Genomic DNA, 27,873 nt, shown 5'->3' with positions numbered 1-27,873 from the left:
CACCCAATAAATGGAAATAAAATACACATGAAAGTTTACAGCTTTCTAATTTATTGAAGTAACATCTTCTATCTCTAAATCGGTAGATTAACATTATAACACCAGATGCATCATTAACAGCAATGTTAAAACATTTAAAAATACAGAAAATTGGCGTACTAATTAAACTGGTGCTTCAGTTTGTCACTTTTCTATCAGTGCAAAAATTAGCAAAGGCAGGTGCAAGGGTGTAGGAGTGAGTCTGATATTGAGGGGGTCATATTTGCTGAGTCAAAGCCCACCCCATTCCCAAAGTATTAGCTAAGCTGGTTCATGTAGATAAGGCAGTAAAATACGGCATTTAAAATGATGTAGAACAGCATTTGATTAACATTAACATTAGAGAATGAGGCTGTGTACCAAACAACACACTACGGAATTTTACATGCTACACCACAGAAACACTGCTAAGGTTAGTGTGTGTGTGTGTGTGTGTGTGTGTGTATATATATATATATATATATATATATATATATATGTGACAACTAACATTAACGTTAACTAACTCTCAGACCCTCCTCTGTTTCGTAACAGTTACATATAAGCCGCATTCATAACTGTAATTAGCCGCCATTGTTATCTGTTGTGCTGATGATTGGAGCAGCTTTATATTTGAACAGGTGCCTTAACAAAGGCTTAAAGACCCACCTTGTCTGACTAGCTGCCATAACCCATTATCCTTGGCGGTGCATTTTCAAAATAAAAACTTGCGAATAAAAAAAGATTTTGGTTCCAGGCAAACTACATTTTTCTGGTCTCCTATCTAATGTTCTTTTAGTATGTTTAAGGGCTATTAATTAATCCATTGTGCATGGGCGCTTTTTAATGAAACTTGCCCCACACTTTGAGAAACGCTGATGTAGAGAATGCTTTTTGACCTGATCAGAGTCGAGAGTTAAAAGAGGCTTGAGAATTCACAAATATTGTATGTAATATTTCTTTCATTAAGTCTTCACAAATAATAAATTATTATAAGCAGAAAAAATAGAATGCTGGTGTCTCACAACATAAACATGTTGAGATTGCAAATGCAATATCTGTGTGACTGTGTCACTGCCTACTGTGCCATCACGCTGCCCTATAAAATATCATTATCTCATAATTCTATAGGTCATGTTTCTTTTTAGAATCCCAGTTTTGGAAACTCTTGTTGTCCTCCCATACTCCTTTGAATTTCCTCTACTGTATGGTAGTGAATTATCTTAATCTCCTCAAGCCATTTATTTGAGCAGTTTTAGATGACAGCTCTGTGTCACTGTAACTTGTTGGACTCACATTTAGGAAGAAGACATATGATCTCAAACATTTAAACCATATTGTACATCTCTTATCAATGGGAGATTGTAGCAAACAATAAAAAAATATAAAATGTCAACAATCCTAAGCTGTGACCTATACAACTAATTTTTCACATTTTTCACAGGATTACAGATTTGCAAAATGTACTTCGCTCCTTATTATAGTTATAAAAAGCTCCACTTTTAAATGTTGACACACTTTTACAGTATTTATTGCAAAAACCTAAAACACTACAATGTGACCTTAAAATTTAATTAGTAAAACATAAAAAGGGCAAAACACATTTAAAATTATGTGGTTTGTTTTTCCTTTTTAGCTAGGTTTTGTGGAGAGAGCAAGGGGTAGGTAGTCAAAAAATATGAGATGTAATCCTACTGTAGTAGTGAGTGCTGCAGAGGCATTCACAGTGTTTCTGACATTTCACGATTCATATGAATCCTTTCTGCCACCTCAGCCTCCTACCAGCCAGGCCCACTTTTGTGGCACACACACACACACACACACAGAGCCTGTAAATTCACACACCACTAACTGAAATTCCCACATTCTCTATCACACAAAATCATCATGATCATCAAGTGTATGTGAACAAATTTAAGCTGTTATATTTACAACAAGAACTACAAGAGTAGTACTGAACACTACACTCCCAATGTTGTAATTACGTATGCATTACTAGTAGACTTTTTTGTGCAGCATCACTGTGTTATTAACTGGGCATTTCCCAGAACTACTACCAGGACGTGGGAGGATTGTCGTACAAGCTTATTTTGTTCAAGACTTCCTTTCCAGACTGAACATTAGCAAAACTACAGAGGGTTGAATGAGTTCACTGAATGTGTGCATGTTTGTGTTCAGTGTATTGTCAAAGAGCCAGGATATTTGTATGTTTGGTTCACTGGGATACAAGGTCTTTGGGAAACAAAGGAGAATACTGACTGTTGGGCACAATTACTAGGGACAATGTAACTGACCAAGAAAAACATAGTGAAGCTCAGTGAAACATAAACACCTGAAGGGGCACCTTAACCCCCTGGAGTTTGAGGCCTTTCAGCCACATCTGAGGGGATCTGACCTGACATGCCTTGATTGTTTAACAAATTTCACCTGCCTAAAAACGTTTGTTCTCAAAAAGCTACACATGCAAATATTCAACACAAACCCAGCAACAATAACAAGAGAGAAGTCTGTATATCAGCCCTGTGAAGGACTGTCGCCCCCTCCAGGGTGTATTCCCGCCTTGCGCCCAATGATTCCAGGTAGGCTCTGGACCCACCGCGACCCTGAATTGGATAAGCGTTTACAGATAATGAATGAATGAATGAATGAATGAATGAAGTCTGTATATCATTCATCTGTTTAAATTTTATATCACACATTTATATGGTTTCTTTGGAGCTCTGACCTTTGTATACAGTTGTGTTTACAGCTTTCTAATATTGTAATATGTTTCTCTTCTATTTTGCTATGAATCAGATGTGATAGTTTTTCTCAATCCCTGTGGCTCACACATTGACTACTCATGAGGTTGGTGTGAAATGCAGGTGAGAAATCTCCTCCCCACTGTCAAATATAATGGTCCATCAGCCCCCACACCACCCCATTAGTGAGACCAACAAAGACACAGACTGCTTTGGAGCAATCAATACATACATCCCCCCCATCAGCTGAGCTCTGTGCCCCTGCACATTTACAAAATATTTACGGTCAGCTTCACAAATTCCATTAGAATATACTACTGAACTAGCATAGCATCGAAGCTAACCAGCGGCAAACATGCTGGCAGAAAAAGAGTCAATTGTATTTCACTTACTTATCGCTAAAATGATTCCTCCATTCCTCCTCATGCTGATGAAATTTCTGATTGTGTCGTTTTGGAGCTCTGCGCTCAATGTGAAAACACAGCCATGTGCATTTGATTGTATGACTAAAATGAACATTTTCACACATTGTAATTCTTCAATATGAGCGGCTGGATTATCATGCTATAATCATATGATTATGAATTGGTGAGCCATCAAGGCTGAGTGTCAGAGAGAGACGTGCGTCTTGTTACTTATCTTTCTATAACAACCAGGTAAAAATACATTTCTTTTCAACCTCTGAAAAGGCTGTTCACTGGAAAGAACCAAGATTCCAAGAATCAGGAACGGAACTGGCTCAAGAACCGGAGTTATTTTGGTGGAAAAGCACAATGGTTGACAGCAACAAATCAATGTTCCGATTGATTAAACAAACCTTGTGATCTGATTGGTCCAGCTATAGCTTTCCTATTGGTCCATCAATTAGCCTTCAAAACAGGGTCTTAAATCCGCAACTGCAAAAAGAGATTCACACGCGCAGCAGAGAAGGTGAATGTGTGGATTTTTCCACCTCATTCATAAACTCCCACTGTCACATTTGGAACCTTAAACATGTTTGCTCTTGCACATTTTAAGCCATTTGAGAGGTACTGATTCACACATTCACGACATTTTATTCACAAATGCAAATCTTTTTCACATTTCACATTTGTGAATTTAATTATTATTATTGTTGTTGTTGATTACAATTTGTGCATTCTAATACATTTGTGGATGTTAATTTTACATGTATGTCGTTACTTTCGTAACGCAGTTACAAAGTCTGATATATTTGTGAATATTGTTTTACAAACTCAAAAACATTTTGACCCCTTTTTGACTCCATAGGAAAAGCCCTGTTTTTCAACAGTCAGTTGAGAAATTTTAGAAATCCAAATGACCAAAACTGTTCTTAAGAGTTAACAATAAACAAAATATTAATTTGGTAACCTCATTTATGTATATTCCTGAGTGGATTATTCTGAGCAAATTTTAACTTGGTTCTACTACATGATACGGTACAGAATGTCTGCTACAAGCTTCAAATTTCCATTAAAGCATTAAAGTACAAAATAACATCTTGATGCAAACTTCACCCTGTATATTCTGCTAGAAATATGTAGCATCATTATTGTTAAGATATTTGAAATAACAATAACTTACAAACACCTTAAACCTATAAATATTTGGTTACATACAGCAGTGTTAAATCCAGAAACATTGTTTTTATTTGTTTTTCCTTGGTCATGTAAAAATAAGGCTTAAATTTAATCTGAAAACTTAAAAACACAGCAATTCACAGCAAAGCAGAGCCATCTTTACGCTATCTCACCAACACACTGGACTCTGAGATGGTGGACACATGCTCTAGTATTAGATGTCAAGGTGATAGAGGGTGAAACCATGGAAACCATGACAGTTCAGTTCAGTTACTCAACCAGTGTCAGAGAAGCAGTCAAGCAGCCAGAAATGATGTAAATGTATCCTAACACACCGTAATCCACAGACTAAAAACAAAGCTCGCTTGCTATAGACATAGAAAAAACACCTGAATATCGGTCTTCTGACATAAAATATAGATTACAACAATGCATTTCTGCCCTGGTGGGTATTGTGAATGGTTTGATTAGTATGGAAACAATGTAAACTATATGCTATAGTCTTTCAGTCACCACTTTTGAACCAAACTGAACACCATCACAATAATCAAAACACCAACTGACGGAATATATATGTAGAACAGTGTTCCATCCCTGAAGTACAGTTCTGCTGATTTGTAGAATCAACACCAAAAGCACATTTAAGCTGTTCTGACCTCTCTTGGTGTCCCAAATCCTGAAATACTATAATTTGTTTTTTTTACAATACATATATTTTTTGAAGATTTAGGCTACAGAATACAATACAGGTGTGCCATCAAACTATGTCTCATTTCTTCTTCTTATTTCGGCTGCTCCCGTCCGGCACAATTTTTACAAAGTTCCTGACGCCACCCTCACTATTTTATCCAGGCTTTGGGACCAGCACTGCAGCATGATGCATTCCAGTGGCTAGGTACACACACTCACAGTTATGAACAATCTTCCGAGTCACCAATCCACCTACCAACATGTGTTTTTGGACCGTGGGAGGAATCAAGCCATCTCTAGATCAGGGTTTGGAACCATAAAAGTATCTTCTCCTGTGGCGAAAATCAGTCCCTCTACCAGTCCTTCAAACTCCTGTTAATATAAATGTGATACCTTCTGAAACATGCTAAAGCTACATCACAAGTTAACACTAATGTTAATAGAAATAGACACTCTATTTTAAGTCACCCTTTGTTATATTTGGCTGATGTCTCTATATCAGTATATTCTGCCATATTGTTACAGCATACTGCATGACCCAAGACCACTATAAGGAGTGACAAAAAGCCGACTTGGCCATCTGCCACCTTACCTTTCATTTTCTCTTGATATCTTTTTTCTTACCCTACACTGCAAAGATAAACTAGGCTCTACCACATTTACAATGCAAATTGGAGTGATGTTCTCTATGTGTTACACTGAGACACCAAATAAAAGTCACTGAAAATGTATTTGTTCTCCCCGTATGTAGATGAATACTTTACAGCTGGTCTAGTCAGACTAGTCTGGATGCTACAGCATCCACTGACCAGAATTTTCCTGATTTTATATAAAAAGCAATATAATAAGCAATAGTGGCCACATAATACTTTAGGAATGAAAATTAATAACTGGCAAATATCTAAGACTTCATCTGTGACACAAATACAAAACTGTAACCATGAACAGAGGCAAAGATTCTTTAACCACTTGGAAGAAAAACGAACACAAGGGTACATACAGTTGAACGTAAAGCACAAATGTTACTGTTTAGGGCTATACTACAGACGTAGAAAGAGGCAGGTCATAGCAGGTCCTGAATTATATCTATTACAAGTATGCAGGTCATTTTACCCCAAGAGTAGCAGTTCAGCAGTGCTGTCTCAGCAAACAGGTGATTATAAGTAGATTAGGCTATCTGATGAAAAATAAAATATATTTACTACTGTCTGACATGCTATTATCATATGTTGCTTGATTATTCCTTCTCAGGTAGTTGGTATACATCAGTGAAACCTACTCAGCCCCACATTAACTTTAACTTACAGTATGAAGTAAACATTATTACACATGTAGACTGCACTGGACCTGTTCTTAGGGCCAATGCCTAGACTCTTCACCAGCCTGAATGGATTATGTTGAGAGATAGAAAACATTTGTCCTGGCATTATAAGTGTTTAGACAGGTTGATCCTGATCACCCTGCAAAGAGAGACATGAAAAACCCTTCATAACCTCCTGTACAGATAAAGATCTCACAACTGCATTAGGACAAATGCTTTCATAATTTCTCACTTCTTTATCATAAAGATGAATATCAGTGTAATCAATGTTTTCAAATGTATATCAATGGCCAGAAACCTATATCCATGTTGTTGGGTTGTTCCAACAATGACAATCTATAGGTATGTTGAAGTTTGAGTATATTAAGGTTTGAGGTATTTGTTATTGCAGATTTTTACCTGCTAAATGAATGTTTATGTACTAGCTTAAAAATGAATGTTAATGTACTAGAGTAAACACCAGAAGATATGCTTCCAGAATACTGTTTATCAGCATCCGCTCGTGCCAGCATACCCAGGGCAACATAGCAAAAAGTATTTGTACTTATACATACCCTTTACTTCTATGAATTAGGCTAATTTCCTCATTTAACAATATGAAAATAATCCTACGAGACACCAACAGTGTAAAATTAATGTCTGGTGCAAACAAAGCTTTACCATAATGAGATATTTCATTTTTACTGAACTTCTTAATATATGTATGAATATGGTGGTAATGTCAGTAGATTAAGGGCAGTACACAAAAACTACACAATACACAACACTGGCTCCAACAAGACAACAAGGTCATATTCAATATCTAAAATGGAGAGGGCCCATTCACTTCTATGACTTCTCTCTTAAAATCTTTTAAGAAACTTTACTCGATTATCATACTCAAGCATGTCGAACCTATTAAAACCATTCATTTAACTGCTTAGGGGTGCAACCCACTGACCTCTTGGTGTAATGTTAAAAGTTTATTCTACTCCCTCAGCAATTTAGCAGTGAATGAGCACTATGAATTGGAGCCAGTTTTTCCCGAATTTCTTATACTATCTATGACAACAATGACCCTTTACGTACAGAAGAATATGACATATGTGAATACTGACCTACATTTAAGCACCAATGATGAGCTTCCAGGCTTGTATCTAGTATAATCTTGTCCTGACCCCTTTTCTCTTCTCTCTCTCTCTCTCTCTTTATTTATTTATTTTTAAAAATAAATTCACACACACTTAGTTATTACATGCAAAAACTAGCTTACATGTTAATGGACACAGGTGGGTAATTATTCCAACATTTGCCTTCAGGTCTGACAGAATGTTCATGACATAACTTGTTGTGAATAGCAACAAATTATATCAGCATTTTATAAGAAAACACTGTACGTTACAGCCTTCTCTACCAACAGTGAGTGAGGAAGGAGTGGTGAAAGGTTTTAGCATATGGAAGGCTCTCGTTCACTTGCATGCATGCAAGCAGATACACACTTACACCACGTGCTGAACTGACAACAGCTCATGTGATAGGGTTTTCCCATTCAGCTCACAGCACTGCTAACAGTCACATAAAACCGAGAATGCAGCAGCGTGCATTCTCAAGCAGCAGCACCACAATAAATGTACTCAACATTCTATTACAGTCCATGTGTTTCCCATCCCAGAGTCTTTAATAAGATCCATTTGCTGTTTCTCACATTATAGAGTCTCCTTAATGCACTTGTCCACAACTTCCTTTTTTACTACTTCTTTACAAATCCAGATGGTCAAACAAAATATACACTGGTCATTGAAAGTTTCTAAATAACCGTGTTTTTTGAACAAAAAGTACACACTTTCTGTTTTGCAAGTAAAGACTGTTTAAAAAGAGTTATATGGATGAGCAAAGTATATATTTGTGATAAAAAGCTATAAGCAGTTAGGCTTTACAAGCTATGAACCTGCCTTCTCCACTGTCCTTGGAGATTTATTTTATAATTTTGTACATTGACTCTGTAACGGTCAGTTTTGAGAGCAGTTTCAGTTTCACTAGCAGAGAGGAACAGAAACAGTACATAAAGTTCACTCAGGTGGCCTACCTCTCCAGCTGTTATCTGTGAGGGTCTTCTCTTCAACTCCACACATTTCCTGAGCTTACAGATCTGATGGCCAGTTTTTCGGTTCAAGCAGGAACTGCATTGACCACAGTTAACCTTGAGCAGGCATGGCTCGCAGGCTCTGCATCTAGCTCTCTTCTTTCTCTCTCTTCTCACCTGAGTTTGCAGTAAGCACTTTCGTATATCTGTCTCCAGCAGCGGAGAAGCTCCAGCAGCCTTGTGTTCCAGAGTCAACTCTAAACTCCCTGCTTCTGACTCTGTATCAAATGAATATTGAGTGTTTTCTGTGCTGCTAGACACTCTGCTGTCAAGAAATGTTGCTGCTTGTGGCCCAACATCGAGTCCAGGCAAACCGTTGTTGTAAATGCCTGTGCTTAAAGACAGAAGCGAAAATGCTCCTTCGTTCTTGCTTGACAGGTCATCGCTGTCGTCCTCATCTTTGGTCCTCACATCTATGTAGCTGTCGGGCTCTCTATCCTCTACTGGGATGACATATGTGGTTTTCTGAAGTGCAGTTGATACTTTCGGAGATTCACATAAAGGATATGTTGCAGAAACATCTGGAAGAGAAGGGTTTTCTTGAATACTTTGAGCAGAACTGTCACACGACTGTAGAAGAGAAGGTCCCTTTGGGCCTGAGGTATCGAGTGTACAAACAGAGTCCACTTTAGCAGCTGGGTCATGCTCTTTCAAAAAGGAATCATCTGACTCAATTGTGTTTGGCTCCTCAATGTTCTCAATGGGCACATGGTTGTTCTCACTTTGCACAGTTTCAGCAGTGACCTCAACATTCACATTCTCCTTCTCCACACTAGCAGTCATGTGAACAACTGCTTCTCCATGACTCTCAGCTGCTGTTTCTTCAGAGCTTATGTTAATAGGTATAGCCTCTTCACTGGTTACAAGTGTCTTGTTTGGTTTATCAGCCTCAGCAGGGTCATGATGTTTTGTGATTTTAGAAGCATCCTGTCCCTCAGCCTGTTGACCTCTCCCTCTGCATTTGGACAACCTCCTGGGAGGCTTCACTTCCTGCAGTGCACTCTGAGAAAACCGACTGCCTCGAACAGACCTCCTCCTACCCCTGAGGTCTACTTTCAGACCATGCTGTTTTAGAGAGTTGCGTGTTTGCCTGATTGAGACAGATCCTGTTAAATTAGATGTGTTCTTGATGCTGCTTGCTCTTTCCTGAGGAGCTTTCTTCACTGACTTGCTACTAGAACTTGCCTGGATTCTCTTTGTTGCTTGTTTGTTTACTGTAGCTGGCCTTGTCTTCACTTGTCTTGTATGTGCAGCTGGACCCTTGAGTTTGTTTGAATTTGCAGCTCGCCTTTTCTGAGTTAACAATTTTCTCACATTTGGTTTTGTTTGCTGATGCACTTTCTTTGGTGGTTTGGAAGTATGAGGCATAGCTAAACTTGATGAGGGGGAGGGGGTTGAGAGAGGGGTCAGCAGGCATGGGAGAAGGACTAAATCTCAGCTTGAATATGTTTAAAGTACCACATTTGAGCTTCGTTCTTATCAATGTAAACCAAGTTAAAATGTCATCTGAAGCCTCCACAAGGACATGCCTGTAAAAAGTCAGACATTATGATCACTGACACAAATATCACAATATGGCCACAAGTGCTATATCAAGTTCAGTTCAGAACAGTGAGTTGTTGTGTAAGGTTGTCGTGCTCATAAAACTGTGTAGCTTATTATATAGCGTTACACCCCAACTATAGTAAATTGTTATAATGTGCTATAGCATAAATGCTATGGTATAGTGAAATGGTATCATTAAAATGTTTTAAAGGTTTAAAAGCACATGCACTACGTTAACATGTAGATTCATATAGAATAAACCATTTATCAAGCTGCTATATTTACGGTAAAATATATATTAGTTATAAATGTGTATTGTGTTATATAATAAAACAACTCATTAATTAAAATGTATTAAAAGGTACCGCTATAAATATGTTATTGAATTTTTAAAAACAGTTCTGTTTGTGTTAGAGAAACAAAATTTATTCCTTAAACTAATGACTTTATAATAAAAAAGGAAGGTTGAAATGAGCAAATACGCTGATCAAAAACGTGCTTTAAACATCACGCCCAAGTGTGGCGAAGTTCACTGGCCACGAACGATTTTGCTATTAATGTCTGAAATATTAACTATTGAAACAACATATGCTCTGAATAAACGCCTGAAAAGTTTCCAGCACCTTAGTAGAGTTGACAAGTGCTTAACAGAAGTAGTAGCTAGAGTAGCTGAACATTTAGTGTTAGCTAGCGACAGTTGTCTCAATTAGCGTAAGCTAGCTTAGCATGTCCACTTCAAGTTTCCTCTCCCTCTCTTCTGTTGGTTTTGTCCGTTATCGCCGATACAGACGCACACTTCGTCTAGCAACATCATTAACTCGTAAATAACACCGTTTAAAAATAACTCCATGCAAAACAGAGTTTAGTTCAGCTCCTGCTTATAATCCGTTTTACGTTGGCGTGTCAATCTGGTGTGAGTTGTTATAGCTACTTTTAAGCGAGTTGCAATAGTTCACATACCGGAGACAGTTGCTCTGAACTGCTAATAATACTCCGCTCCTGAGAAAGTCTGATCCTCCTCCATTCTCCTCCGCTGAAAGAGGCCAAATTTGTCGAGCGACCATAAGTTCAGCTACGACACAGTATTAACTGTGTAACTAACGCTCAATAACACTGACATGCTGCCCCGAAATTAACCAGCACATTAAAGAGTAAACTCACTTACCTCAGCCCCCTCTCTCACTCCCTGTCCCTCACTCTCTCCTCCCAAACACACACACACACACACACACACACACAAACGCACACGACCTCAGCTCCACACTTTAATGGACGTCCACCGGGAGACACCAAAACATGGACTGGATCATACACCGAGGATCACAGCAAACTTTCATCTATGCATTCAATGATTCACTCATTATTTTCAATGACCGCTTTATTTCTGGGCGCAAGGCAGAAACACCAGTGCGCCAGTCCATCACGGAACATCATTATTGCTATTATGCTGTGTTACATGAATCATGGAAAATTACAGGTATTTAATATCACACCTAAAATAATCCTGGATGTTTCCTATATTTCTGAGACATTGGGGTTACTGGTTCTTTTGAATCCACACAAAAACTCAAAAAATCAAAATTTCTCAGTGATTTTCTAACAGCATTAAACTCTTCTACTTTTAGATAATGTTTCAGATACTACTCCTGTATAATGAAATAAGTAAGAGCTCAACACATACGTACATTTCTGCTATGCAGCTTTCCACTGGAATATGTTGTAGAATATCAAATAAAACAAGGAAACACAGCACAATATCACCATCTTGTGTAGCAGTCTCTAAATGTATGTGAGAAATAGTGCCCCATGGGGTGCAGTTACTAATCATGACTGAGTTGAGTGTGAATTTATGTAAATTTAAGCTGACAGTATAAATTTATGATTGATCAGGTAGGGGATTTGTAGTGTATAGGAAATATTGAATATGGAAGTGAGTGATGGAGTTATGAGCTAGTTCCAAGTGATGTCTTGCATCTAATAATTGAAAACTACAAAAGTCACCAAAAGTGAAATTCTCAAATCATCATTTATATTTGCACATTAAGTGCCTTTCTCAAAACTTTTCGTACAAACAGCACCACAGGCTAGATTACTGGCAAATGCCTGTAACTTGCTCAGAATCCTCAATGCATGTCCCAGAATGATTTATGTCAGTGTCATCAAAATGACAAGAAATTGTCATTGATTACGAACAAGACAGTTCAAATGTTTAGCCACACTGCCAATATATCAGTAATTCTGTGTTTTCTGAATGATTTGATGACCGTGAAAATGCACTAAGCTGTATATTTACTGTGAGGTGTGTGTTAACAGTACAAAGTTAGACATTGCAGTATGTGGGAGACTGATTGAAAGACAAGGACAAGATTCATATTCATGTATTTTTTTACTTTTGGAATGTAGGTCAGTGAAAGATACAGAAAACAAAGACAATAATATTTAACACAAGGGAAATTATATAGAAAATATAAATATGGTGAGCACCTTTTAGGGAGAGATGTACATAAAAGGCTGCAAGAGGAGGCTACACTGACATTCCTATCTGTTGGGCCACAGATTCTCATCGAAATTACATCAGATATCTTCACTTGCAGTGCAGCATTAAAAAAATCTTTTTAAATGTCCTATCCAGCTTCTACAGGCATCGGCTCTGATGTTCTCACAGGCTGCATTCACAGCAGCCAACAGGGACATTTCAGTAGACATTTACCAAAAACATCTAAAAGAAATGTACAAAATATGCTTTGCAGCTCATGATAACCAGAACAACATTTCTGAGTGTACTGTCTTATGCAATGGATCTATTCAACAGATAACCAGTCTAATACATTCAGATCAGCATGATAAAAGCAATTGATAATGTAAGAAAGAGAAAACAGCGCTAAAAAGTCCTCTGCATTAGTTATCATGTGCCGTTTGTCCAAAATAAATGAGAAATGGTTTTTATGAAGTGCACAGGTAACTAGATGATGTGGAGGGTGGCATGGTGGAACAGCATGTAGAGTCACAGTTACACAGCTCCAGGGACCTCCCAGTTCTCCCCATGTCTGTGTGTTCCTTCGAGTTCTCCGGTTTCCTCCCACGGTCGATAAACACATGCTGCAGCTGGACTGGTGATTCAGAAGTATGTGCCCATAGGTGTGAGTGAATGTATGTCACCCTGTGAACGACTGGCACCCCCTCCAGGGTGTGTTCCCAGTGATTCTGGGCAGGCTCCGGACCCACCGTGACCCTGAAATGGATAAGCGGTTACAGACAATGAATGAATAAATAAATATACAAATCCAACTAAGGTCATGTCGATGTTCCCAGAACAACAGACTGGACACACCAGGGTCCAGATTTCAACAACACATTATATGTTTATAGGATTATTTGGACCATGAGAAGTTGCAAATGCAAACAAATTTTCAGACATACATTTGCAGGTGTCTAGAAATGTCTCTGCTGGTGTTTGTTTACATTCTGAAAACAAGTCTCCCAAAAATTAACAAAGAAAATGTATTGAGTGGAGTGGAGAGATGAAATGCTGATAATTTTGATTATATTTAGTTAGTGAGGCTTTGTTTTCTGTTCAATATAGTGTTTTTTTTTTCAGACACTGAAAAATTAGTAATGTGCTTGGAATAGTACTTCTGTACATTTGTATTGAAGCAAAATTATTACAATAAAGAAAGATGTTTTACATAAAATTGTCAATATTTGAAAATCACCATTCTTCTAACTCTCACCAGAACCATACAAACTAACCTGTTTTCAAAGTATAACTGTGCTTTTTAGTGAAGGCTAAAATGCTGGTGTGATTATGTTTATGATCAAAAAGGAGGACAAAAGAAAATGCACAAACAATGCTCTGCTGAGCAGTAACGGAGGAAGGAGTTTGTCAGAGGTCCTCCCAAGATACATATTTGTCCTTTGACATATCTTCTACAATCCAGGCTACTGAGTCTGTACAGATTATTGGCATTTCTCTGTTCCTTAACACCCTTCTGCCGTCCACAGTCCACTTCTCTAAATTTTAGACCAAGGCTGCTCCAAATGGAGCTACTCTAATGACTGGGACTGGCACTGGAATGGATTTAACCCTTGAACTTACTGCATTAGTACAAGACTGGAGACTGTACAATGAATTTTTGGCCATGTATATATAATGTGACATTTGAAATCTACGTTAAAGCTAAAAGTTCTATTAGACAACAGGGAAACTATATTTCCTGGCCCAGTGTGAGTTTATTAGGGCTTGTTTCCAGCTTAAACACTTACATTCAAACACCAAATAAAACAGGCATAAGAAAAAGTAAATGTCTGATTCCAACGTTTTTTGAGTTTTGTATTTATACATCAACATCAATACATATTCAATATTAAATAAATGCACTTCAGGAGCACATGACCACAAACATTTAACTTTATAGTGTATATAATGTTGATGGTGTAGTGTTTCCTATGGGGCAAATCTAAAACTTAAAACCCAGTATTTATTTTTGCCTTACAACACTATGTTAATACTTTTCCACCAGTGATTCTGCGCTTCAGACGTCTGGTTCCTATCACTAGTGATGTAAAGAACAATGTCTATTTACGTTTCTGAAGAATGAAGCAATTTGAATCAAATGTTTCGCTGCTGAAGTGTTTACATAGTGGAGCAGTATTATGCGGAAATTTAGAAATGTTGGTGGAATTCCTCTTTAAAAACCAGAAGTCGTTTGGTGTTTTTGCTGCGCTTCGTTGTTTCGGCTTCACTGACAGCTACGTGACGCACTTAGTCTGCGACAGGAAAATTAGGTATGAAGGGCAGATGGCAGAGAAATGGAGAGGCACGTGTCGAGTTCAGCGATTAAAAACACAGGTTTCAGTGTGAGTAAATCCTCTTTACTCCGCGACATTGTACAGCTAGACTGTTTTAGCCCCGTGTGGTGTGTTGTGTTGATTGAAGAGGTTTTATCTCTCTCGCTCGCTCTCTCCCTGCACACACATACATACCTGTGAATGTTTTCTTCGTTAATAATAATAATAAAAAAAGCTGACAGTAAAAATGAGTAGAGGGAGAACACGAACGAACATGACTGTCTGTGTCACAGTGCAAAGGTTACTGGCCCTACCCCGTGGTCTGTGTTCTCTGTACTCCAGTGTATATGTGGACAAAACAGAAGAATTAAGAAGGGCCGTCCTGTCTGCTGTTGTTGTAGACCCCAGCCTCAGGAGGCAGTGACCACAGGTGACCTTGTTATCTTCTGACGACAGGACTGCTGCTTTAGTGGCTTTCTGCTGATCGATACAGACTTGCTCAATTTTACGTAGATACAAATGGCTTAGCATCGTTTTACGACAACTCATGAATCCCACCAAAATTTAAGGCATTATTTGCAGGGGAGACATAGGTATGTAGATCTTTGCAAACGTAATCGAAGTTCAACATATTTTAGTCTCTATCAGATATTAGGCAGTGCATAAATAAATAAAACGGGTAATTACACTCAGTAGATATGGGTAGTAGGTGTAACTCTTTGTGCAACTTTCATTAACATAAGTAATGTGTGTGTATATTTATGAAGTAAAAATAGGTCTGTGACTGGAAAATTGCTTTGAAGGTTTGTTTAACAGAAAGGAAAATAGAAGGAAATTGTCAAATGTTGACTGACTCTATGGTATTTTGTAAACATAAACCAATGTTGAATTAGATGCCTGCAGTGCACACACAAATTTGTGACTTCAGGGCAAAATATGAGAAAATTGTACAAGATGAAATTACTTTGGAAACACAATTTCCACCATTAAAAGGACAGGGTATCATGACTGAATATAAAGAAAGAGCACCACAAAAACTAATTTGTAATCAAAGTGGGGTGAAATTACAATACAAGATTGCAAAGAAATGACTTATTTCTCTATCTACTGTACCAAACAATTCTGTGCAAAAATATACCTGTAAACTATACACATCTCGGTCTGTGTGGGGCAAGGGCAGAAACAAGTGTTGAATGAATCAAAGCATGACCTTCAAGCACTCAGACGGCATTGCATGGGATACCGTTATGCTACTGTGATGAGGCTAAATAGTTTGGAAAATTAACCATATTAACAAATGCAACTTTAAAGAATTGCAAAAGGCGAGGGACACACATTATTTCTATGCGGAAATTGCACTCGATGTTCTGGGTCACATGGTCTAAAAGATTGTGAAACATGTACTGTGGAAAGATGAGTCCATCTAGTCAATGTCTTTTCCTGGGAAGTATATGGTTATTTTAGCAAGACAATGCCAGGCCCCATCCTACATGGGCTACAGTCATTTAAGCCATCATCATAGCACTGTGGAAAAAATGTAAATGTGTACCAACACTGTCAATATCTCCATTTTTTTAAAAACAGATTTTCTGTTTCAGTATGCTCTGAATAAATGGCCACAGTAGGATCCTGATACAGACAATATGGCGATTGAGGCATCGGTGTCTACAGTGGCTCAGCCCACAGTTCCAGCCCCTGTTCAGAGGGACTATTACTATTGGCTCCGCTCCTTCACAGCAGGAGGTAAATCAGTCTTTTAATTTTTTTCAGATAGTTTCCCGGATATGGATTAAGACTTGTCTTATGCTAAATTGCAAAGGAAATGGAGAATTGCCATTAACATATATTTTATGATTAGTTTAGGTCTATGAAGTCTCTACAGTATTGTTTTTTGACCTTGGTCCTGTACTGCACATTTGGTGTTCTCCCTAGTCACAATGCACCTGTTAACTATAATCAAGCCAGTAACAAACGCTTTCTAAGCTATGGGTGGGAATATTGAATATGTAGGATAGCACCACTAGGTTTAGTGACCACTGACCTAGAAGAACAGTGTACTGTGAATGATATATATTAGTGCTGTCAGTGTTAATGTATGTGATTATTCTGAAAACTTTAATGTGTTCATATTTTTACAAAGCAAATAATCATTTTACCAAATTTAGCCACCATCTTCTCCCATAATCCACTTGTATTTACAGAGCTTTGTGATGTATTAGAGGTTTTATTAGGTGTATCTCCCTCTCTTTCTCCACACATCTCCTCTAACCAGTTCATTATGCATACCACTCTACACATTTATTTGTTTTATCTCCCTTTCTTAAGAGTGAGGAAACACAAGTATTTTAACTTGCAATTAATCATGAAAAATCACTAGTCACAGAATGTCCTTGTGATTAAACTTGATTACATTTTTTTAATCGACTTACAGAATTTTTATATTTGAATTTGTTATAAATAATTGCATACTGACCAATAAAATAGGGTATAAATATATATATATAGTTCTGTATGGAGTGCTGGGAGAGGGTGGGGATCTGAAAGGTGTTTGTATAGAATTTTGCATGTACTTTGCATGCACTGTGTGTAGAGGGTCAAATTAAATGGTTATAAATATACTAATATTTGAATAAAGGCATTGTCATAGTGGTGTAAATTCTGGGTCTTATTATTTTACATTAAATCAACTTGGAAACTTGATGTTCAGCGTTTAGGGAAAGTTATAGTTGTTTTAGTGCTCAGTGTAGATTAGGATATCTGACATCATGTGTGTTTTGTGGGTGCTTTACCTCTGCCATAAATTACATGCAGCTAATACATTCATGATTATATTGTAAAAACCTGCTTTTCTTATGTTATGTTCTTGATGTGTTGGTCTTTGTCTGGCCTCCTGATACTGAGAGCAATGACATGATGTCTTACTTTTTTGGTTCATATAGGTGTAGCAGGATGCTGTGCCAAGACCACTATTGCACCTCTGGACAGAGTGAAAATTTTACTTCAAGCTCATAATCCTCATTACAGACACTTGGGTAAGACGAAACATACATTCCTAAATGGTTCCTGGTTAGGACATAAAGGTTATTTAAACCTTTATTTATTCAATGTAATTAGACTTGAAACAGTAACATTCCTGATGGTTGGTTTTACAATTTCAATGTAAATTACTGTGAATACCACATTTTGGAAAAAATCAGGCAAGTTACAGTGTCAACTAAAGTTAGGAACAGTTTCCCAGGTGGCTGCAGTGTCAGGGAAAGCGTAAAGCAGAGACATAGACATGATGTGGTGCCCACTGGAGCTCCTGTAGACTAAGAAGTAAATTGATGGGCTAACTGATGCTTATTCTCTTGTAAACACACGCATGGCTGTAGAAATGTACTAGATTAGTCATTTCATTTTTTTTGTCCAACTAAAATGGTGCTATTGTTCGAGTGTTTTTTCATCACTTTAAGATTTTCTGAGATTTCTTTAACCTTAAACAGAGTTTGGTAACACTCTGCTACCAACATTAACATCAAATTCAACCATAAATATTTAAAAATTATATTCAGACACATTTTCCTTTATGCTATTTAAACTATTTGAATTAATTCACAGACACAAAATTGAGGCTTCCAAAACTATGATTACTGATTACCTGTTAAGACCTAATCTAGTTATTTAATGTTTTAATCTCTCTAATTTTGTTTTATTCAACATAAAACATGCTGATTTTCTTTTAGTTTGTGTATCAGTGGTTTTTTATCTTTTCAGCAAATTTTAACGATAATGTGATAATACTGATAACCATGATATTTTTGGCCACTATAATTGTGATACAAAATTTTAGTACCATTTCATGTCATATTGTGATCAAATGTTTCTTTAAAGACGACATTCATCATTGTAATGATTTTATAATATTCAGATGTTTCCTCTCCATTTTTTGTGTTACATTATTTGTGTGCTGGAAACTGGTCTAATAAGTTTACGAAAACCTACTGTCAGTAAACGAGTTAAAAATAACGAGGTGGCTCTGTCAGACACGTTGGGCTTCCTGTCTGTCTGCTCACGGAAGAAAAAAAGGCAGAGCCCTCCAAGAGCCAAGGTTTCCAATCATTGGCCTACAGACTAACTTAGGGCCATGAGAAGTATTAATAATATACTGCTTTTTTGCTTGTTTATTTCTTTAATTTGTCATTTCAAAAATATTGCACTTCAAACAAAAATGATACCAAACCAAAAAAAAAAAACATGTTTGTAGGTGTGTTTGCTACACTCAGGGCTGTACCTAAAAAAGAGGGCTTCCTTGGGCTGTACAAAGGAAATGGAGCGATGATGGTCAGAATATTCCCATATGGAGCGATTCAGTTTATGGCCTTTGACAACTATAAGAAAGTAGGTCAATATATTCTTTTATATATAGTACAAATACATATTTACTCTGGAAAATTGCATTTAATAATGTTCAATTTAATTTATTATTTTTAGTTCCTTAGTACACAACTTGGTATATCTGGGCATGTTCATCGGCTTATGGCTGGATCAATGGCAGGTGTGTAATGCTCCCCATCCACCATCCAAGTGTTTTTTTGCTATATTTTCTGTTTATGAACTGTTTCTGTTTCTGTTTTTAAGTGTTGGTGTTGAATTTGGTTCTGTGCCTACATATCTCAAACAGGAATGACTGCAGTCATTTGCACTTATCCACTGGATGTTATACGCGCTCGTCTGGCATTTCAGGTGACAGGGGAACATCGCTACACTGGCATAGGTAATGCCTTCCAGACAATCTACTTGAAGGTAAGGGAAATGTGGATTTATATTATTGTGATGCCTTATATTAAGAAACAATTTTCTGCGTATATCAAAGCTATTGTCTTAAGTTCTAAAACAGTGAACTGTATGTATCTTTAAACAATCGTGTTTAGACCAGTTAAAGGGGGAGTGTACACAGCAACAGCAAATGTGTGGTAACTGCATTTTGCCATTTAAAAAACATATACATTTACTAGTGAATAGGTCATATTTAAAATGTCTGAAATTTACACAAGTCCAACCTAAATTTGCAAGTCAAAGTAAATATTATATATAGTAGTTGGAAGCTTATAAAAAATGGCAATATTTTTGCTATATGACTCACCTTTTAAAGGGGAAGATCAAGAATTAGAATTAGGATTGCATGTGTGCATTACTATCTCAAGTTGTTGTTACTCCTTAAAGGAGGGTGGCATCTCTGGATTTTACCGTGGTCTCACGCCTACCATCATTGGCATGGCTCCATATGCAGGTGAAGTTTTGCTTGTCCATTGTCTTTTCAAACAGCTTATTTTTTTGCTTTTGTTAGGTTTACACACAGTGGTCTCTCTTTATTTTGAAGAAGTAGTTCACTCATCTTTATATTTTGTTAGGTTTTTCGTTTTTCACGTTTGGTACTCTGAAGAGTATGGGGTTGATTCACTTCCCTGAGCTACTGGGCAAACCTTCTCTAGACAACCCAGATGTCCTGGTTCTGAAGACTCATGTAAACCTGCTCTGTGGTGGCATTGCTGGGGCCATCGCTCAGACTATATCGTATGTTAAATTTGGAATGTTTTTCCTTATTTTCTTTTCCTTTAATTTCAGTTTTTTAATATTTGTTCCGGTCTTTGTTGAGTCTATATTCCAAAGTAAAAGACTTGAGTGTGGTATTTATAGTGAGACAAGTAATAAGACCTGAAAACCTGAAATATTTTTACCACAAGTAGGATCCATGTAATGCTTATCATTTTGAAATTCATACTGAAGTTCTCAAATGGAAAAATATTTTACAATTTTTGCTTGCCCTATAAATTCATTCATGTATTCATGTTCATATTTTCTGTTTTTCTCTTTTGTGAGCTGCCTAATGGACCGTACCAATTATCCCTCTTGGGAGGGTGAGCGCAACTAGAAGCGCCCAGCTTCTCTGTGAGCTTCCTGCATTTCAAGGCCGTGATTTACAGTTTCTTTAAGCAGTCTCTCATTCTAATTATTCAGATGTGCAATTAAGATTGTTTTTTTGTAGCAGAACAGAATTCATAACTGATACATGACATTAGCAACATTCAAATAAAATGAAAAGATGAGTATGAATAATTGTTTCTATAAGGTAATTTAAATTTTAAAAGCTATGGATTAATGTGGTATTATAGTAATTAAAGTATATTTAAATGTATTGTTTGCAAAGTAACATTTACTGGATAAGCTCTAGTAAATGAAGTGTGAGCAGCCTTTAATTGATTATTGGGTCTGTTAAATTTACTAGCTGTTTTATGTGGAAAATTGTACACCTGTATCTTTTAGTAAATCCTACTCCATGTTTTTTGTTGGCAACGATTCACACTCTGTTTAGATCAAATTTGGGGGCTCTTGAGGCACATATAGAGACAGAAGTGAAAGTACTTGTCATTAATCCCATTTTGTAGGGATTCACTTCAAACAAATGTGTTCACCCCTCCTGTGTGGGATAAGTGATATGGTCCGTTACTCAGATCAGATTTTGTTTTTTTTTAAACAGTACCAGTACGTTTGGACATCTTCTCTTTCATTTTCTTTGTTTTATTATTATTATATTATATACATTGTAAATTAATATGGAAGACATTAAAACAATAAAGGAACATGGAATTATGTAGTAAGCAAAAAAGTGTTAAACAAACCAGAATATATTTTATACTTTAGATTCATCAAAGTAGCCACCTAAAACTTTGTACACTCTTGGCATTCTCTCGATCAGCTTCATGAGGTGGTCACCTGGAATGGTTTTCACTGAACAGCTGTGGCCTATTCAAAATGTAAAAGTTAATTTGTAGAACTGCTCGCTGCCTTAATGTGTTTGAGATCATAACGTGGGTGGTGCAAATGTAGGGCTGGTACACAGTTATATACAGTGAATAGCCCATTCCACAAATTACTGAGATGTGTCCAAACGTTTGACTGTCACTGTATATGGTGAAATAAAATGTAAAAAAATGACATTTTACTTAATGTTTCTGCTTTTCAATTTGAGAAATTTAAAATGACACCATTTTCCTTCATCATTTTTTGCTATGTCTTTTGCTATGTCTGCTGTAAACTGGAGGAATTAATACTACATTTTAATTTTATATCTTGTAATTTTAACTTGTTTTGAACTAGATATCCTCTTGATGTCGCCCGGAGGAGAATGCAGTTAGGATCAGTGCTCCCTGACTCTGACAAATGTCTGTAAGTGGCACTATGTAAAATAAAACGTAGAAGAGAATATGCAAGCATCTTGATTTGATGTACTTGATTTGATGTATCTTATTGTTTGTAAATGTATGTGTTCAGCATTAATGGTTAAAATTGGCCAGTGTGTGTTTAACTTTCTGAAAGTGCCAGCATTTCAAGATATATTACCAGTATCCCCAGTCATAAAAATAACACCAGTCCAAATGTGAGATTCACATAAAGGCAGTCCTAATGATCCTGCACTCACCCAGTGTTCTCCAAGTTAGAATGTTCTTCTCCTTTCACACTTTTGAAAAATGTTTTATCTTGTTTATTTGGATGGTCATTTCTTATTCTGGAACATTATAAAGCCTACTCCTCTTTATTAGAATGATCAGCGTCCAGTGTCCTAAAAATCCTAATATGTAATTGAATTACTTTTTTCTTTCTGTAGAATTCCAAGAATTTGTTGCTCATTCACTGCTCACTCACACTCTCAATTTAGCAGTTTAGCAGGCAGAATATTCCCCACAAGGGTGACATTAGCACTTAAAAAGCTTTTAATGCTTTATAAGGGAAGTACTTTGCATCATTAACTGTGTCCTTGTTTTTGTTTTGAGCAGTAGCTTGACGAAGACCCTTAAGCATGTGTACAGGCAGTATGGGATTAAACAAGGACTGTACCGTGGACTGTCCCTCAACTACATCCGCTGTGTACCATCCCAAGCTGTTGCCTTCACTACATATGAGTTTATGAAACAACTCCTGCACTTGAACTAGAGCAAATCAATTCTCAGTTCTGCAAGGATATGTTGCCAGACAGCTATACAGCAGCATTGCTTGCCAAATCCAGTGACCACCTCAGATTACTCTGTCATGTTAGTGTGCCCACATCTCCCCAAGCAGGCAATTCCTCTGCAACTTGCTTTGAAAACAGAAAGTGTAGGGGATGCACCATAACAGTCGTCACAGAAAAAGATAATCTTATGAAAGAATGGTGGTTGCACTGAAAAAATCTGCCTTAAACATTCAGCGAGGTTCTTGTGTCTTACATGTCTTGTGTAATTTACACAAAGTGGCATCTTTCCTTTGGCTGCTCTGTTTGTATGATTATTTTGTATGTCAGTATGTCACAAATACAATTCTCTGTGCATGTATGAGAGAGTTATGATCAAGTGCTTGTCAGTACTGATTTAATATTCAATAATATATTCATAAATCCTTACTTAGCAATGGTCTTTTTTTCCACTGGAAATTCCCCCTGCCCACACTGTGTCTGAGTGGATACTGGAGGGAGGACCAAATGAATCCGTAACAGTACTGTTTTTACTCATGCCACAGATCAGTCATGGCTCATATGCCTACAGCAATATCTTGTCAGTTATCTGCTAATTTGTAGTAGATTGTGTTCATGCTGTTTGTGATATAAAATCTTTGTTCACACTCGGATCTAAAGTGAAATGCACTCCCGTAGTAGAGGATAGTTTTCTCTCTCACACACACACACATATACAAACAGTACACAATCATTCTGTCTAAAATCAGTCATTATAGGAAACATTTGATTGTGCTAGTCTTGTGTAAAGATGTACAATTAAGCCATTTCTTCTTCTAATGTAATGAGTAATGATCTTCACAGCCACTTGATGGCAGGGTTGGGTAGAAAGCAGGTTTCTCAATGAAATGCTTTGAAACTGCTGTCATGTACGCACTATTCATGCCTACTCTGAGAGTTGCTGCTCTAAAGTGTAATTCATGATTGTGTATGGATGAATAAATGAAAGGAAATGTTTACTTTTTTTTAGTATCCTTACATGTGTCACAGAGCCTTGTTCGATTAGAAAAGATTGTCGTTTATGATACACATTTATCTTCCTAATTTATGTTTGTAACTTCTGAGGTATTGGAGAACATACAGTTGGATTGTCGCAGTATAATGAGATCCTGATCTATGTGTGCTAGGGATAGGGCGAATAAGGGAAATAAATATATGAATTTTGCAGCTGTGTTGAAAGATTATGGGAGAAATTTTAGCAGTGCTATTTATGTGATCAGAGTTTAACTATTCAGAATGTAGTTGAATGGTATGGATTTAATGTCAGAAAAATATTTAATTGTTGTCAATCTACCGATCAATAAAAATGCCTTTTTGTACCTTCTAATTGTAACTGAATAGCTGTTTGTCCTGAACGTACAGAAATTAAATGTACATCTGTGTGTTCAACATGACTTGCTGTGGTAGAAGTTTCAGTCATTTCCTCACCAACTCTGCACATAACACATTCACATTATGGGGTCAATTTCATGCAGTACCATTCAAAAGATTAGATACCCAATTAAGTGGATTTATGTTAAAAACCAAATAATTATATCAATTGACACAGAACAGGCAATGATAACATTTCAATGTGCAGAATTTATCATATCCATAAATATTATGATTATTTATTTTTGACACAATCTGACAGCAGCTTTTCTTTACACTGATTACGTGACATGCAGTGAATGAACAGATAGGATTGGTTTAGAAATGCTTGGAATACAACATTTGTAGATTAACCTTCATTATGAGATAAGGAGATGATTTATCTTTTCGTGTTTTGGTGATGTTAAGTTTTATGACTGCAGTGACTGTCAACAGTTTTATTATTAAAGCAGTTGTGTTCTTACTGAAAAAGGGAAAAGGGACTTTAACCCCAGTCCCTCTGAAGGCAAATGACAAATTAGGCTATATACAGGTTTTATTAAGTGTCATATACACCCACGAGTTACAACTGAATTTTATTTGTACACCACAGGCAAAATGCAGGAAGGGGTTAGATCTTTACGTGACGGGTGTGAGACGGAAAAGGAAGGTCATTGTGGAGGTTCTTCCACTCACAGTTTGAGCGAGCTCGCAAATCAGCGGGAGTGAAGAGCAGGTGGAGGTCGTTGTGGAGGATCATCTCCTCACAGTTTTAGAGTGAGCTCACACATCAGTGAGGGGGAGGTTGTTGTTGTTATGTCCGCTTATGACTTGTGTCCTATGGCCCTTTGTATCTGCACGGAATTGAATGACACGTGAAAAAGTGTCATCTAGCGTTCATTATTGTCAGTTTCTGTGACTTATTTGACTGTCTAACAGCGTAATTAGATAAAATCATAGCAGCGCATCTAGGGGTAATCACAGTGGTTTAATGATCTGGGCTTCTAGTTTTACTTATACATTTATTTATTGTAGAAAATTCTCAAATTCAATATTTGTAAGTGTCAAAATACACGTAATATAATAAACAGAATAAACAGGACAAAGATTTTGTTCAACAAGAAAACGTCTAAATATTTTTTTTCTAATTTTCTGTTTACCAATTTTAATTTAATTATGAAGGTAATTTACAACTCAAATTCTTCACCCCCTACTCGACCCTGCCCCCACCACTTTTCTGAAGCTGTGTCTCTCCGATATTGCACCTGCTGTCTTCCATCCCTGTTTGCAAGAATATGGCGGACCACTGTTGACCCACTGAGGGAAAAGTTGGAGGTCCACTAATGTTTTGCACAGCATTTTCTGGGCGGACCACTGGTGATTAAACAGAATTTTAAACAAAATGCCACATTTTAGCACTTTTCCAATAACAGTCCAATTTACAATTGTTTCCTTCATTAGGTTCTTTTGTAATTCTTTATAAATAAGATTAATAAATAATTTTAATCCAGCACAGTGTCAAAATTTTTAGCATAATCATTTTATATCAGGCTTATACTCATTATTATATCTCTCATAGTTGTTGGTAATATTTGTATTAGTTTGTTTTCCAGAATAAAAGTGAATGTATAATCTGTTTGAAGAGATTATAAATGAGTTATATCCTGTACAGGACAGTAACCTGAGTGGTCCGATGGAGGACCAGCAATGGTCTACAGTCAGTGGTGTGCCAGTCTTTTTATGCCAGCGGACTGATATATATGCTCCTAGTGCTTTGAAAATGGCTTCTGTCACACCAGTTCTTAGAAAACGAGGCATTGGTTGTGCAAAAAGGGGAAATTTTAGACCAATTTCTAATCTGCCATTCATTTCTAAAGTTCTTGAAAAGTTTGTTGCTTACCACTAACCTTTTGGAACGGTGCCAAATTCCCTCTGCCAGCATAGCACAGAGACAGTGCATGTTTGTGTCCTTAATGATTAACTTCTGTCCTCCGACTCAGGCTGTGCTTATGTTCTCCTTCTGCTAGATCTTACTGCTGCGTTTGATACAGTCAGTCATAATGTGCTCATTTCTCGTCTTTTTTTCTGGTGTTGTTCTATCTTGGTTCACATCCTACTTCACAGCTAGATCTCAGTTTGTGTCTACTGGAAAGAACAAATCAAGTATGGTTCCATTCACTCAGGGAGTTCCCCAGGGCTCTGTTATTGGTCCCTTGCTACTTATCATTCACATATTGCCTATTGGTAGCATTATTCATTTTTACGGCCTCTATTTCCACAGCTATGCTGATGATATTAAAATATTAAGGCATCAATCTCAGCCTACACAGACTGCATCATTGGCATAGGTGATACCATTGTTACCTCATCTTCTACTGTTTAGTCTTAGGGTTAGGGTTAGGGTCATATTTTACCCTAGCCTTAGCTTTGTTTCACACATTAAATCTCTGACAAAGTCTGCATTTTTTCAGCTTCGAAACACCAGTAGACTGCTGTCTTCTAAAGACTCTGAGATCCTGGTGCATGCGTTTGTTACTTCAAGTTTGGATTACTGTAATTCTCCGTTTTACAGCTTACCTTCCAAAACTCTTCACCCTCTTTAGTATATTCAGATCTCTGCTGCCAGAATTTTAGTCCAATCTTAAAAAGCTGCTCATATCACCACTATACTCCATAAACTTGACTGGTTACCTGTTTCTGAACATGTGCTACAAAATCTTTCTGCTGACATATAAGGCCTTGCATGGATTAGCTCCATCCTATCTTTCTACATTCTAACAGCCTTATGCTCCTCCACGCTCACTTATGTCCTCTGATTCTGCTCTTCTGGCTGTTCCAAGGTTTAAGCTGGCCACTATGGGTGGCAGATCTTTCAGTGTTGTTGGCCCTCCAATTGATTGTAAAGCTTCCTTGGGTTTGAAGGCTTTATATATGTTTAAATTATTATTATTACTTTTATTACATTTGAGAGAGATTAATTAGGATGCAATATAAAAGATTATATGTTAACACTAGGTAACACTATTCAGACAAAACAAAGTTTTACAATTCTTAACCAAATGGCACACACATACCATCTAGATAGCTGTCATGGAGACGCTGGTAATTTATGATTAAAATGTCATTTAAACACATCATTATAATTCCAATTTTTGCTTTTCCAACTGTAATTTTTTTTACAAATGTATTCCATGTGAAACGTGAGTCCTTTGGTTTGAACAACTTTTGATTATGTAGTTTAGTCATTAAGTGAGCAGGTTTAACATTAAGCAGGTTGAACATTAAGTGAGTCCCTGGTTCTTTCTTCAAACTCCATTAAAGCAGCAGGCTTTAACAAAGTGTTAATCTACCAAACACAAATTTCCTAACTTTTAGTGTAAGTTTATATATTTTTATTTGATTTATATATTTATTCATAGTTTCTCTATTCTGAGAATGTATTTGACCTGAGGATTTTTTTAGGAAAATCCAGATTTAGCCTGATAAGCCATTAATGAGTACTGAAACTTTTGGAGAATTATATACTTTCCTCCAGGGTTCCTTTTTCATTCACAGCAGGGGAGGGCATGGAGACTTGAGGGTTATTTGCATTTCCCACCTTCTGTTTTGTGTAGCACTGCTGCATGAAGTAGTGGCTTATTTGACTGGTAAATATGTTGTACAGAGAATACTGTTTGTGGTTCATGGTT

At 37.0% G+C, this 27,873-nt stretch overlaps 2 protein-coding genes across 7 annotated transcripts in view; one reads left to right on the top strand and one right to left on the bottom strand.

Annotated features, from left to right (window-relative positions):
• tet1 (tet methylcytosine dioxygenase 1) overlaps positions 1-11,248 on the bottom strand; it is a 41,565-nt gene extending 30,317 nt beyond the window's left edge. Inside the window, exons 1-3 of one of the 3 annotated variants that reach the window (XM_066679271.1) lie at positions 11,183-11,226; positions 10,978-11,050; positions 8,416-10,001 (exon numbers count right to left, since the gene is read on the bottom strand). In XM_066679271.1, the coding sequence (XP_066535368.1) occupies positions 8,416-9,840 (1,425 nt within the window). In that variant the 5' untranslated portion in view covers positions 9,841-10,001; positions 10,978-11,050; positions 11,183-11,226. Of the gene's footprint in view, positions 1-8,415; positions 10,002-10,977; positions 11,100-11,182 lie in introns of those variants that run through there. The other 2 variants (XM_066679270.1, XM_066679269.1) reach the window with 2 other exon arrangements.
• The window catches only part of slc25a16 (solute carrier family 25 member 16), a 32,283-nt gene extending 8,084 nt beyond the window's left edge, over positions 1-24,199 (top strand). Inside the window, exons 1-11 of one of the 4 annotated variants that reach the window (XM_066679274.1) lie at positions 412-451; positions 2,815-2,882; positions 16,404-16,548; positions 17,745-17,837; positions 19,052-19,185; positions 19,279-19,342; positions 19,469-19,590; positions 20,011-20,077; positions 20,199-20,361; positions 21,946-22,014; positions 22,623-24,199. In XM_066679274.1, coding sequence (XP_066535371.1) covers positions 16,449-16,548; positions 17,745-17,837; positions 19,052-19,185; positions 19,279-19,342; positions 19,469-19,590; positions 20,011-20,077; positions 20,199-20,361; positions 21,946-22,014; positions 22,623-22,779 — 969 coding nt within the window. In that variant the 5' untranslated portion in view covers positions 412-451; positions 2,815-2,882; positions 16,404-16,448 and the 3' untranslated portion in view covers positions 22,780-24,199. Of the gene's footprint in view, positions 1-411; positions 452-2,814; positions 2,883-14,747; positions 14,875-15,087; positions 15,236-16,403; positions 16,549-17,744; positions 17,838-19,051; positions 19,186-19,278; positions 19,343-19,468; positions 19,591-20,010; positions 20,078-20,198; positions 20,362-21,945; positions 22,015-22,622 lie in introns of those variants that run through there. The other 3 variants (XM_066679272.1, XM_066679273.1, XM_066679275.1) reach the window with 3 other exon arrangements.
• The last annotated feature ends 3,674 nt before the right edge of the window (positions 24,200-27,873 follow it).

Source organism: Hoplias malabaricus, chromosome 8 (genome assembly GCF_029633855.1).
Source record: "Hoplias malabaricus isolate fHopMal1 chromosome 8, fHopMal1.hap1, whole genome shotgun sequence".
NCBI classification, from domain to species: Eukaryota; Metazoa; Chordata; class Actinopteri; order Characiformes; family Erythrinidae; genus Hoplias; species Hoplias malabaricus.
This window is presented reverse-complemented; position numbering and strand designations above follow the sequence as displayed.